The sequence below is a fragment of the Lemur catta genome, chromosome 11, assembly GCF_020740605.2.
Source record: "Lemur catta isolate mLemCat1 chromosome 11, mLemCat1.pri, whole genome shotgun sequence".
Classification (NCBI taxonomy): Eukaryota; Metazoa; Chordata; class Mammalia; order Primates; family Lemuridae; genus Lemur; species Lemur catta.
This window is the reverse complement of record NC_059138.1, coordinates 80449454-80463510: the sequence shown is the minus strand read 5'-3', so window position 1 is coordinate 80463510 and position 14057 is coordinate 80449454. Positions and strand designations below refer to the sequence as shown.

General features: G+C 35.5%; 1 protein-coding gene across 2 annotated transcripts in view; it reads left to right on the top strand.

The window, feature by feature from the left end:
* Nucleotides 1-11309, top strand: part of HERPUD2 (HERPUD family member 2) — a 38968-nt gene extending 27659 nt beyond the window's left edge. For both annotated transcript variants that reach the window (XM_045564418.1, XM_045564419.1), the window contains 4 exons: nucleotides 5989-6111; nucleotides 8652-8975; nucleotides 9813-9930; nucleotides 10419-11309. In XM_045564418.1, coding sequence (XP_045420374.1) covers nucleotides 5989-6111; nucleotides 8652-8975; nucleotides 9813-9930; nucleotides 10419-10580 — 727 coding nt within the window. In that variant the 3' untranslated portion in view covers nucleotides 10581-11309. The remainder of the gene's footprint in view (nucleotides 1-5988; nucleotides 6112-8651; nucleotides 8976-9812; nucleotides 9931-10418) is intronic.
* The last annotated feature ends 2748 nt before the right edge of the window (nucleotides 11310-14057 follow it).

Sequence of the window (14057 nt, the reverse complement as noted above, 5' to 3'; positions counted from 1 at the left end):
CTTATGTATTAGCAGTTATTATTTTAGGATAAATTGTGAGAAGGGGAATTTCTGAGTCAAAGTTTTCTTAAGACTTTTTGAGGCCCTTAAAGACTATTGCAAAATTGCAGTAAAGAAAAGTTGTACTAGATTACTCTCTCAAAGTTTTTAAAGAGCCTGATTTCCCATAACTGTACACATATGAACTTGCCAGTGTGATAAATTGGAATGTCCTTGCTTTAATTTGAGACTTGATTAAGAGGCATTTTTTTTGTTTTTTGAGTTGCTTATTTGTTGGTGTGTTGGTATCTTTAAAAATTCATTTGTGATAATTCTTTATCTAAAAGGATATTGATAATACTTATTAAGCATTAGCACAAGCTAGGCATTGTATTAAGCACTTATACATGTCTTACTTCATTAAATTTTACATCAACTTTGATCTAGGTACTATTTTCTCTTATGGATGAAGAGAATGAGGCTTAAAGGTTATGTAGCTTGCTGAAGTAAAATTCAAATCCATATCTAACTTGGAAGTCTGTATTCTTAACAGCATTGCTGAAGTGACTCTATTTTTGTCTATCATTTGTTTGTTTCTTTTTTTTTGAGACAGAGTCTCACTCTGTTGCCGTGGCTAGAGTACAGTGGCATCATCATAGCTCACAGCAACCTCAAACTCCTGGACTCAAGTGATCCTCCTACCTCAGCCTCCTGGGTAGCTGGGACTATAGGCATGCGCCACCACGCCTGGCTAATTTTTTTTCTATTTTTAGTAGAGATGGGGTCTTGCTCTTGCTCAAGCTGGTCTAGATCTCCTTACTTCAAGCAGTCCTCCTGCCTCGGCCTCCCAGAGTGTTAGGATTACAGGCATGAGCCACCACTCCCAGCCAAACACTTTTACGCTCATTTATTCTCAGAGCCCAATGTGATCCAGTTGGAACCCAGAGAGGGAAAGAAACTGGTCTAAGATCACAGAGCTGGGATGTGGCCGAGCCAGGATTAGAACCTGGGCCTAGACACTCCTGGGCCTGGCTGCTTAGCCGCTAAGCCACAGCGTCACTTCCTCATTTGTTTCAATATTTTTTCCTAGGTTATCATTTGTATTTTGACTTCATTTATAATGGTCGTCCCCACCCCTTAACCCTCATTCAAAACTTTTTTCTAGTCATATCTAATGGTCAGATTTTAAGTATTGGTGACAGTGTGAACACATCTGTTTGTATGAATCCCCTATCTCTTCATTCAGTAGCATTCGGTAAATGTTTACTTTAGAATCTGTTTTGTGCTAGGCACTGAATATAGGAAAATGAATCCTGTACTTACCCTTACTGGAGGTCAGATAGGCAAATGAATTACCAAATTTGCTGATACGCTATCATGGTCTTGAAAGTGTTGCGGTAGCCTGGAGGAGGGAGTGACTTTCTGCTTGGACAACTGGGGAATATCTTTTTCTTTGAAAATGGTTTTCTTTAATATAGTTGTAATTTTTACTGTGTTGTTAGCCTTACATGTTTTCATTTAATGTTGAAAAATGAAATGAAATTTACAAGTTATTAGATTAGTTGCTTATAATTAGTACTTTACTTTCAGAGTTTTCTTGATGTTCATATGAAGTTGTTCAATATATACTTATTTGCTAGATGCTAGAGATATAATGATGGATAAAGCCCATTTCCTGTTTTGGGGAGCACAGAATCTGGTCAGAGCGCCAGGAGGGTAGGCAGGCGGTTTCTTTTTTTAGTTATTTTCTAAGAGGTAATACATGTGCATGGTACCATTTTCAAAATGAACAATAAGCATACAGGAGTTTCATTCTTGTGTTTTCTAGCTACCCAGTTGCCTTCCTCCGAGGCAACGATTATTATCTGTTTACCCAGTGTTATTGCAGAGGTAAAAAGTTGCTTCGACAAGTGTGTGTGTCCATTTGTGTTTATATGTGTGTATATTTTAACACAAATAATAACATACTTTCTGTACACACTAGTCTGTATCTTGTTTTTTTGTACTAACTGCATTAACAGTTGTCCCATGTTAATATACAAGTACTATCCCATTCTTTATTAATTACATACTGTTCCATTATATAGATTACTGTAGTTTAATGAATCAGTCCCTGTTCATGTATATTTAGGTTAAATAGTCAATATTTTTATTGATTGCTTTTTTAATTTTTAAAAACTTTATTATACTTTTTAAGCATTTCACAAAGTACAGAAAATGTTATTGTGAAACCCAGTGTATCTGACACCCAGATTCAACAACTATTAACAGATTACCATTTTTCATTTAACCCTCCTTACTTCTTTTTTTCTTCCTTGGGCTGGAGTTTAAAGCAAAATTTAGACATACCATTTTATCTGTAAATACCTTACTGTGTATCTATAACAGATATGACAGATATGGACTTGAAAAAATCTTAATCACAATACCATTAGAAAACTCAAAAAAAATTAAAAATTTTTTAATATTATCTAATGCCCCAGTTTGTGTTCAGTTTTCACTGATTGTCTTCAATGTCTTTTTATAGCTGTTTTGATGAATCAGTTTTCAAAGAAATTGACATACCGCATTTGGCCAACATTTCTTAAGGTGCTTCTAGTTCCCCTCTTCTCCCTTCTCTTTTTACTTCATACCTTTTCTGTTGTTATTAATATTCTATGTTTTTTTCCCACAGTGGTCTAGATTTGGCTGATTATGTCCTTGTGGTGTTTAGCATTTTCCTCTATCCCCATGTTGCCTATAAACTGGTAGATCTAGGGCTTGATTAAATTCAGTTAAGGTTTGACTTCTTTTTTTAAGGAATTCTCCATATTTGGTGCTATATCCCTGTATCAAATCAGTGGACACATAAAGTTTGACTATTTCACCTCTGATCATGCTAAGATTGCTCAGTGGGTTCAGGTGTTACTAGCCTGATCCATTCATCATAAAGTTCTTTGTCAACCTTTTAGTAGACATTAATGATCACTGACTAGACCCATTATTTCATTTGTTGTTGCAAAATGATGATTTCCTAACTATCATTCCTCCTCCATTTGTTAACTGCTTCTTGTGTAAAAAATCTTTTCTCATCATTTTATTATCCTGAAATACAGTCCACTCAAGAAAGGCCTGATAAATACTGGATTTTTTACCTTCATCAATTTTCAGAGTAATAAGTTGGTACCCTGGTAATCCCAAAGGTGATGAGTGAGGTTTTTTTGTTTTTGGGATATTAGTGTAAACTTATGGTTTCTAATATATTTGTATTTCTTTCTATGGAATGTCTACTGAATGAATGTAGTCATTCTTCCTGATATTCATATTGTTTTATCTTTTGCCTGTGGAAGCAATTCAGTTTGTCTGTGGTATCCTTTTGACATGATTTTAGTAATTTTTGATAATGTCCTAGACTTATACACAACAAGTTGACAGTATCCCCAGGGAACCCTGATGTGAAATAGTATTTAGAGACCACAATCTGGGTGCCAAGAGTACTCATTGCTACTCAGTTGTCATGCTTCTAAGAAGTCTTTTCAGTTGTGAGATATAAGAAATATGTGTCTTTTAGAAAAAATGAAAAAATCATGAGTTCATACTGATATTTCAAATTTAGTTTAAAGATTAAAGGGTTTTTATAGATCTTCTTTGATTTGTGTATTTATATATCTTGTATATCTTTTATGCTGAAAATCTTGGTTTTTAGTAAATTAGCATAATTACTTATTTGCTTTATATGTGGTATATATATATATATTTTCAAGTAGTTTTAAAATGGCAATTCTATTTCCATTTTTATAAGATCACTGAATGTGGTTTAAAATTTTTGTGGTTCTTTTTTTCTAGGGATATCCAGTAAAAATACTGTGTTTTGAAGTCAGTAGAATAATTCTATGTGTGCTTGGTTATACTATCAAACTTGGTAACAAGTTTACAAGTTTATTTGTTTCAGCGTTTTTTTGTTTTTTTTTTTTGAGACAAGGTCTCATTCTGGAGTGCAGTGGCATAATCATAGCTCCTTGTAGCCTCAAACTTCTGGCTCAAGTGATACTTCTCCTTCAGCCTCTCGAGTATCTGGGACTATAGGCACATGCCATCACAACCGGCTAATTTTTAAAATTTTTTTTTTTGTAGAAATGGGGTCTGCTGTTTTGCCCAGGCTGGTTTCAAACTCCTGGTTTCAAGGGATCTTCCTTCCTTGACCTCCCAAAGTGCTGGGATTACAGGAGAGAACCACTGTGCCTGATCCATGTTTTCAATAATCATCTTATGTTCTCTTTATGTTCTGGGCTGCCTGCAGTAGTGAAAAGTTATAGAAATTTTTAAAAGTGATTATTACTGGCCTTTTCTTCCCTTACCATTTAAAAATAGTGACAAGATTCAGCCTTCCCATTTTATAGTTGAAGTAACAGACTTGTTTGAGGTTGTATTTCTTATTAATGATAGAGATTGGTGGAGCTTTACTTTTAGAGGAATGGGTTTTTTTCCTAACTGGGAAGACTAATAAAATTTAAAACATACACCTAGGAATAGCCTCATTTTACTGGCAATATTCGATTCAGGTAATTTTCAGATTGGCTCAGAGATGCATCAGCCCCCTGGTGCAGTTGCTGGGAGAAACTCTAATGGATTCTCTGCTTTTTTTTCTTAATTGAATTATGAGGGAAAACTTGAGAATCATGGGGGAGGGCTGGTATTCAGAAGGATGAAAGATGTTTTGAGGATGGGAGCCACCATATGGCTCCCATTACTCCTCCAAGGATAAGGCAAGTTTAGGTAATATGTAGGGGAGTGGATACCTTTACTTAGCACCACATTTCCGCAAGTACAGTCTATTGATAAGCCTTAGCTACCTCCTCCCCAAGCTCTACTAATTAGGTTTCTATAATCAATTATCACCAATTGTATGTGTGAACAGTCTTCATAATATAAAATTATAGTTAATGAATTTATTAATTATTCTTGTTTCACTCTGGATAGACGAACCTAATACCAGCTAAATATAAAATTCAAGTAATAAGAAAAGGAGAGTTAGGAAATTTATAAATGATTCTGCACTTATACGTTTATCTCTGTAATTGTCTTGATTTCTACTAATTTCTACAAATCTCATATTACGCACTTTGGAATCATGTTCAGAATTAGGGGTCGCAGAGAGTAAAAATAAAACTAGCTAACATCTACTGAATACAGAATAACAATCCTATGATGAAGGTTCTATTATTTCCTCCATTTTAGAAATGAGGATACTGAGGAATAGAGAAGTTAAATGTGACCTTCCACAGGTTTCACTGAATAGAATTATAACCTACTTTAAGAATGTATGCATGTTCTGCTACTCTTGGCTCCTTAAAGAATATTTTACAGTATTTTTTGTAAATGTTTTTATAATGTTTGTTTTGTATTTTACAGCTAATAGCTGCTATATATATGTATATACACACATGCATATGCACACACACATATTTTTTTTGAGAAGGGGTCTCACTATGTTGCCCAGGCTGGTCTCAAACTCCTTGGCTCGAGGGATCTTCCTGCCTTAGTCTCCCGAATAGCTGGGACTACAGGCTTGCACTACCATGCCTAAATTTAAAAAAATTATATTTTATTACTAATGTAAAATATCATTTGGCTAGTTCCCCATTTCTCAAAATATTTTATCATAAAGTTTATTTTAGAGCTTTGGTTCTTAAGGAGAATGTCCTTAAAATGAAAGTATTTTTGGTCTTATGTGTTGAAATGAGAAGATAAATGTTCAGGCTTCCTACACATTTTGTGGATAACTTGCTTTGTTTTGCCATTAAACTGGGCTGAAATATTAGTTATTTTATATATTTGGGCCCACTGTCAGCTTATATAAGACATAATTGTTTTACTTGAAGAATGTTGAAAATAAGTATTTTTCTTTTCAGTAAGATTTAAATACATTCTGTCAATGGTTGACTTGTAGTTCAGAAATGAAAATTTAGAGAAATGCTTTTAACTTTCTAAAGCATTAAAAGAATTCATTTCTTTATTTCTTTATTGCAGAAATGTAGACAACCAGTTTCCTGAGCAAGCTATTCCACCTGGATTTCCCGCGTATCCTGCCTTTAGCCCACTGCAGATGCTGTGGTGGCAACAGATGTATGCTCATCAGTATTACATGCAATAGTAAGTTCATCTAAGTGCATTCCTTTTAGTTTCTAACTGTGTTATTTGCTTTATTTTTTTAATCCTAAGTAAGTTGATTTGCTGTTTCATTTGATGATATATTTAATTGATTATTTGAAATTATTATGAGAAGGAATCCACAAACATCTCTTTATTTTAAATTATTTGGCCAAAGGAAAAAGGGTTCACCTCCATTTCCCATCAACTGAATATGCTCTTGGCTCCTCCCTCTCTCCCTGATTATGTTTAGCAGTATTCAGAGGCTGTCTTTAACATATCATTTTATAAATTCAAGAGGGTAAAACTTAGGAAGGTTTCACTGGAAGGCAGCAAATCTACACAAAGAGATAGGAAGTCAACTGAAAAAGGGAATAGACAGAACCATGTCAGGGAGGCCAATCTTAAGTAGAGCTCAGATGTGGCTAAATATGCTTACTGGACTCTAAGGATTTTAGTAAGTCTTGATTCTGGTCAGTGTGGAACAGTCTTAGCTCTGAGTACAGTTTCTCAGCTTTCACTTTTCTGAACTTCCTATGCATTCATTTAGTGTTGGCCAGTTCTCTTTACTGTTCTCTCCATGTTTCTGTGATTCTTTTATCTTCCTCATCTTTTTTGTCTCTCTGATCATTCTTTTTTGTGCCTTTTGCCTTCTTCTAAATAGTATTATAACATTCCTTGCTCAGTTCAACATATATTTGTGTACTTACCATGTGCCTTTTGGCACTCCTAGTTGATAAAGAAGATAGGATTCAGTCCTTAGGCAGTTCCTTTGGATTTCTTTCTTCCATGGCCTTAGTTGTTAGCTCTTTGTGGATGACTCCCAGTTCTTAATCTTCTGTGCTTTATCCTGCATCTCTGTTTAACTGTTGGAAGGTTTCCATAGGGAAATTAACTTTTACCCCAAATTTAGTACATCTAAAATTTGACTCCTCCATTCCCTTAAGTACCTTTACCTTCCTTACTTCTTTGTCAGTGATACTTTCTTCTTAATTATCTTCTAAGCTCTTAATCTTAATCAGCTTTGATTCTAACTTCTGCTATCCCCAAACCCAGTAACTTATGAAGATGAGTTAATAGAGCTGTCCTTCCCCTATATGCTACTTCCAATATTTTTCTCAGATCTGTTCTCATTTTAAACCCACTTTACTCCAATAGCTCTTTTTTTAGGCTCTTTACTACATTTCCTCATATTACTGCCAGGTTAAATTCCTTAACACATAATTGAGTCATTCATTCCCCATCACCTAGAATATTTGCTGGCTCTTTTGCCTGTAGTGTGTGATCTATATCTTTATCCTTCCTCCAGACCTTTCCCCATAAATCTAACCTGCTTTATGAACCTCATATCCTAATACTCTCTTTCATAAGCTCTTGGCTCCAGGCAGGGTTTGTATATGTTGCCATGGTAATGGTTATCATTTGCTGACTTCCTTGTGCTCAGTACTCTGCTGGATGCTGTATACCCCTTGTCTCATTTGTAAACCTCATGAGAACCATGTAAGATAAGTGGAGCTTTACCGTAGCTTGCTACTAAATCATACATCTTATGTATATCGTCTAACTTCTGAGCCTCAAATTCTCACCTTTAAAATAAAATGACTCACCTGTGTATCAGAATATCCATAAAGTAGAAAGTATTTTGTAAACTAAAAAGCCTTATATAGATACAAGTTATTAGTTTACTGGCTTGAAGAGCATTTTGTCGCCTGGGAAACATTTATTTAATTTTTCTTTGCTGTCCTGTTTAACTTTTTATTGTAAAAAAATTTAAACCTATAATGAAATAGAATAGTAAAATGAATTCCTGTGTACCTACCATGCAGCTTCAAAATTTATTAATTCATGTCAATATTATTCTACAACTTTTTCCTTCCACTGGATAATTTAAAGCAAATCCAAGACATATTATCATTTTACTTGGAAATGTATTCTGACTTCTAAGCAATCACATTATAAACAAACTTCAGGACTACAGTCCTTTGTAAGTTGATAAGGACTGGTGGTCCCTAGTTGGAATTCCCAAAATTCAGGATTGGGATTGACGGTTGTTATCTGAAATGTATTAATACAAATAATTTATCACTGACAATAGATACAAAGGGTAATATATATTTTTAGATAAATTTTTCAAAATGTGGATCAGAGGGAGAGGTGGTGGGCTTGGGAGTATTCAGCCCATGTAGAATAAAAAAAGAAGCCATTAGTGAAAAGGTTTGGACATACTTGTCCTTAGCGTATAAGGTAATTTAGTGAAAGAGAGAAAAGAGTGATTAGCGTCACTGCTCTTGTCCATTCCACCTCTCCCCTCCCATCTTAGACCACCAGGCAGGCCAAGAGAGCATCCTTTCCGGAGCCTCTTCTACCGTCAGTCTTGGGGCTGCTTTTCTAATGGAATTTGTGCTTATCTAAAAAATATGGTACAGGAGTTGTGATATTCCATACTAGGTTTATGAAAAATATATTTGGCTCCCCAGGAAGTATTAACAAATATAGTATGATAATTTTTTTCTTTTTAATATTTATTTTGGTGAATATTTCAGTCAAGCTGCAGTTTCAGCTCAGGCCACATCAAATGCCAACTCGGCCCAGCCTACTGCTTCACAGCCTCTAAATTTGGCACATGTTCCTGGAGAAGAACCCCCACCAGCTCCAAACCTAGTGGCCCAAGAAAATCGACCCATGAATGAAAATGTTCAAATGAATGCACAGGGAGGTCCAGTGCTAAATGACGAAGACTTCAATCGAGACTGGCTAGACTGGATGTACACATTCTCACGAGCTGCGATTCTCCTTAGCATTGTGTACTTCTATTCTTCTTTTAGTCGGTTTGTCATGGTAATGGGAGCCATGCTACTGGTTTATTTGTGAGTGATGTTCATTAACATTTTGTGGTTTCTTTTAACTACTTTATGAAACTGTTAGCACAGAATGTGGCATAGGGTAGTCTGTTGTGAATGTTGAGTGAAGGAATATGAGTGCTAGGCTTCTAGGCTTCAGATATCTGGCATGTTTCTGGTACCAAAAGCTAGGGCAGGTTATGTTGAATAAGAATACTTATCAGAATTGTTTAGAAGCAGATTTTTTTGTTTACTATATTTTATAAAAATTGTTAATGAGACATGCTCTATCAATTATTTAGAACTTGAAGAAACATGCAATGAATGTACTCCTGCATAAGGACATCCCTTTAAATTACAATTACCAGTAGTATTTCATATAGGTATAGGTCAGATTTTTTCATAAGTAGACTAATTTTCTCTTGCTCCCTTCTCCCTAAGGGCAAACAAATACCTTGTATTTTGTTTTTGAAAAATACCAAAAAATATTTTAGGACTCCAGTTATGTGTTAATATCAACATAGAGAGAGTCAAACCTGTGATAGACTTGTAGATTTGAATTGGTTTTTGTTTTGCTGTCATTGCTTTTTTTTTTTTTTTGAGAGACAAGGTCTCACTCTGTCACCCAGGCTGGAGTAGAGTGGTGTGATCACAGCTCGCTGCAGCCTCCAGCTCCTCCTGGGCTCTATCATGGCTTTGAAAAAGGGTAGTTTCCTGGCCTGAAGTGAGAATTTGTTTTTTTTTTTTTTTTTTTTTTTAATTATAGTTGTAATCATTTTTCTCTTGTAGGACACTGATGTTTTATAGTGTTACAAATAAAAACAATTGTGACTTGTTTTCTTTACTCTTTATTTTACCGAACAGGCACCAAGCTGGATGGTTTCCTTTTAGGCAAGAAGGAGGTCAGCAACAGGCTCCCAACAATAATGCCAGAGTTAACAATGATGGGCAGAATGCACACAATCTAGAACTTGAAGAAATGGTATGTTATTGAGGCTTTTGTATACTTTAAATATATTAATAGATATTTCCTCAGCACCATATGGGACCAACATGATAAAAGAATCTTGGATATTCCATAAATATTTGTGAAATGGCACATGAAGAAAAGCTAACATATGAACTGTGGTGGTTTCATCTGGTAGAATTTAGAATATAATACTGAATCAGTCATATATTAGAATCAAGTGCGAAGAATTAACATTTTTCCTGAAAATAGCCTCGAAAGAAAATTATGCACATGGTGAGAGTCTTGTATTACATTGGCAGTTGTCCCCTTTAAACTTGAACACCAAGGAATTTATCAACTTTGGACTTAAAGATTTCTAATGACCACATATGTACCACTTCCTTATTACATGCTCATATTCCTTTGTTCTAGAGTGAAGAACTTAACTGTCTTCTTTGCTATTCTGAGTTAATACTAGTAGTTGAAATCACTCAGGAGTGTGTTTCTTGTTTTGTTTCAAGGGGCATCTTATGGATGATGGGCTTGAAGATGAGAGCGGAGAAGATGCAAGTGAAGACGCCGGTGCAATTCAAAGGCCTGGATTGATGGCTTCAGCTTGGTCTTTCATCACCACCTTCTTCACTTCGCTGATACCAGAGGGGCCTCCCCAGGTTGCCAATTAGACCTGAAAAACTGTGCCACCTATAAAGAAGGGCCTGACTTTAGGAAAGTGGTTTTAAATAACAGTGCAATTTCAAAAAAATTTATAACTTTCTTTTGATCATCATGTACAGAGGTGTTTTTTTCTTTAAGCTTCTCATGCATATGAATATTTTAAGCACAAATGGACTACTAAATGTGTGATTTTTTTTTTTTTTTTTTTTTTTTTAAGATCCTAACAGAACATAGCGTAACAATATTGGTCTTCCAGGTGTTATTCACTTCAATTATGTATGGTAAACCAAGAGCGACCTTTTTGTGCGTATTATTTCTTTAAAGAGCTGCTTCATATATAAAATGTCTATAGTTAGTAGCCTAGCCCTTCAATGTGTAATTTGAATAAATATATCTATTTTCTGTGAATTATCCTAAAAGTTTTAAACAGAATGAACTCATAGTTTTTAATAAAGAATATTATTTACCTAAAATATGCTAGTAGCATCTTGCCCAGCCATAAAGCAATAAACTTCTCAGTAATCTTAATTTTGACATTTGAAAAAATAATGGAAACTTTCTATTTTAAGGGCATGTATCCCATCAATTGGAATTAGTACCTTAAAGAAAAAAGGCAGCTCTTCAATGGAATTAATAGTGTTATAAAATGTTTGATACAGGCAGTACTTTTATAAAATAAGATATGCCGGAAATTGCTCCCTGTAATTTTTTAAATAAAAAGTCAATTATGGTAAACAGTCTTATGGGATATTTGTTCAAACTTGTCAGTAATGTACCCGTTACATACAAAAATCTATGTAGATTTCAATAGTTATTTAGAAGGGTTGCTGAAATCTTAAAGGTCATTTTTGCCTCTTTGCATTTCAAATGGATATCTCCTAGTTATTAAATAGTGTGAAACCTCAGTAATTTATTGAAAAATCCTTGGAAAGCCAATTTAATATTTTATAAGAATGGAGTAGGTTTCTTACAGGATAGCTAACTAAAATCAAACAGATGTGGATGGGAGAACTTTATCTCACATGAAATGAATGATAAAATTATGAGTATGGTACTGGCACAGAAATACATGATTAGATAACATACTAGAATATCCATGAATTATTCTCTACCTTGTTTACTTATAATGATAAAGGTGACAGTTCCAGGGATAACTAGTTAACCCTTTGAAAAGTAAAGTCAGGTTTTTATTTATAGATGTCAGTTAAGACACTGAATGTGAGCAATCAAACCAGGGAAATACTAAGAAAAAACATAGGTGAATACCTCTATAATATTGGGGTGAGAAAAATACCTTTATGGCAAAATCTCTAAAAGAAAAGATTGCTATATATATATTGTCTTGACATACATAATTTAAAAGCAAACAATTAGGAAAAAAAAAGTATAAATGAAGTCTTAGCGTCAGTCCAGTGGGGAAAAAAAAAGGAATAAATACTCCAATAGGAAATGGGCAATAAACATGGGGAAAAAAGTAGTATGTAGTAGTTAAAACTTTCAGATTGGTAAGATGATGCTTATAGTGTTGCTGAAGCTGTAGGGGAATGTAAAATAGTTTATAGCCTTTCCAGCAAGTATCAAAATTTTTAAATGTGCACAGAATCATTCAGTGTCATCCTGTTGTTCTAGAATAAAGATCAAACTAATTGAACATGGCTTACGAAGTCCTGAAAGGTCGGGCATAGGCCTCCTGTCAGTCTGAGCTCCCCCTTAATACCTCTGTTTTAGGTAGGCTGCTCTTCTAATTCCCTCACTCTCTTCTTCCATCCCTAGGACTTTTTAAATTGCCATTCTTTTTGCTAGGAACACCAACAGTGCTTTTCTTCTTTGCCTCATTAACACTAATCATTCGTATCTCAGCATAATTGCCAGTTCCTTAGGGGAGCTTTTCCCTGGAAGCAGAATTTACTTTGCATTTTATACTGCTGCAGTTTATATTTATTTACCTATTTGTCTCACCCACAATATATAAGAGCTATGAGGATGGGGAATGCCTGATATTTAGTTCAGTTCTGAATGAGCACATACCCTTTCAACCAGCAAAAGTTTGAATAGATACCGTCATGTGTGGGATTTAGCTTTCAACATGTACATTGCATTGTTTATAATGGGAAAATAATAAGAACTGGCAGATGTTCAACAGAGTGAGCTATGGTACATTTGAACACTGTTTGGGGCCATGATTAGGGATGGCTGGTTTCAGGGATGGTGCAAGCATTGCATCCAGATGGAGGGTCTGGGTTTTAACCTGGGAGCTAAATAAATAAACTGTCAAAGCGGGCGGAATTGCTTCATGGGCCAGGTCCTAAAGCAGGGGAAGGGTGGGGAGAGAAGAATGCAGAGATGATTGTGAGATTGATCAGTCTTAGCCTTATTTCTGTCGAGGAGTGGAGAGAGGAAAATTGGAGCTGTAGAATTCATAGAGAGGGGCAGCATTGTGGGGGACAACCCTCTGGAGGAAATGAGCAGGTCTCTGCTTCTTAGCTGTAGGCTGAGGCTAAGGAGAAAGATACCTCCTACTATACTGGATGGATAAACCCCGGAGGCCCTAGTCTAGGGTACCAGTTTCATGAGTCTTCTTGCCAAAGCTTACTTCCTTGATCCTACTGCTAAATTCTCAGTCTCTTTCTCCAATTGATCTGCTTTCCAAAATGAGCATACCAAGAGCTGCACAAACTATTTCATATGGTGCAGTAAGCTGTTTCACCCAGTATTCCAAAGCCATACAATGAACAAGTGGGAAAAATTAAGACTTGTGTACAGTCACCAGTTACCACCCCTCACAGGGTGCTTAGGAGTAAAGCTGTTGTTGCGCCTTTCTTTCCAATTGCACAATGATACAAAATTACTAATTATGCTTTAGAAATTATTACTAATATTTGAACATTTGCTATATTCCTGGCACTGTGCTAAATGCAATACCTGCATTTTAAAGACTCCTTAAAACAACTCAAGGTAAGTACCACTTGTTACTTGTTTTCCAGTTGAGGACACCAAGATTTAAAGAGGTTAAATAGCTGGCGTAAAGTCACACAGTTAGTAAGTAACAAAATGGAGATTTGGACCCATGTCTATTCTAATGCAGACCTTGAACTCTTTAAAATTAATTAATTATACAAATAAGGCATGCAAGGAGTTCAGCCTTGAACAAAGGATGATGAGCTTGTTTTGCACATCTGCTGAGGAAACTAGAAAAGCCAAAATACACGTATCTATTAAGGCATCAGAAAGTTATCCAGAAAACAAGGGCTAATATTCCAGAGAGGGGAAACCTGCATTTGGTACAATTTTTTCCCCTCAAGGGATGTGCTAATTCAAGGGCAGTGGCTGAGAAGCTAGGCAGAATTTTTTAGAAGATTCATTGGGAACAAAAATTAGAGTTCAGGATCCAAGTAGAAGTGGCCCTGGGAAGCACCCAGGCTTTCCACTGGGACCCAGAAGGGCTACTCTTTGAGTAAAAGAGAACTAGATACGGGCCTGCCCGA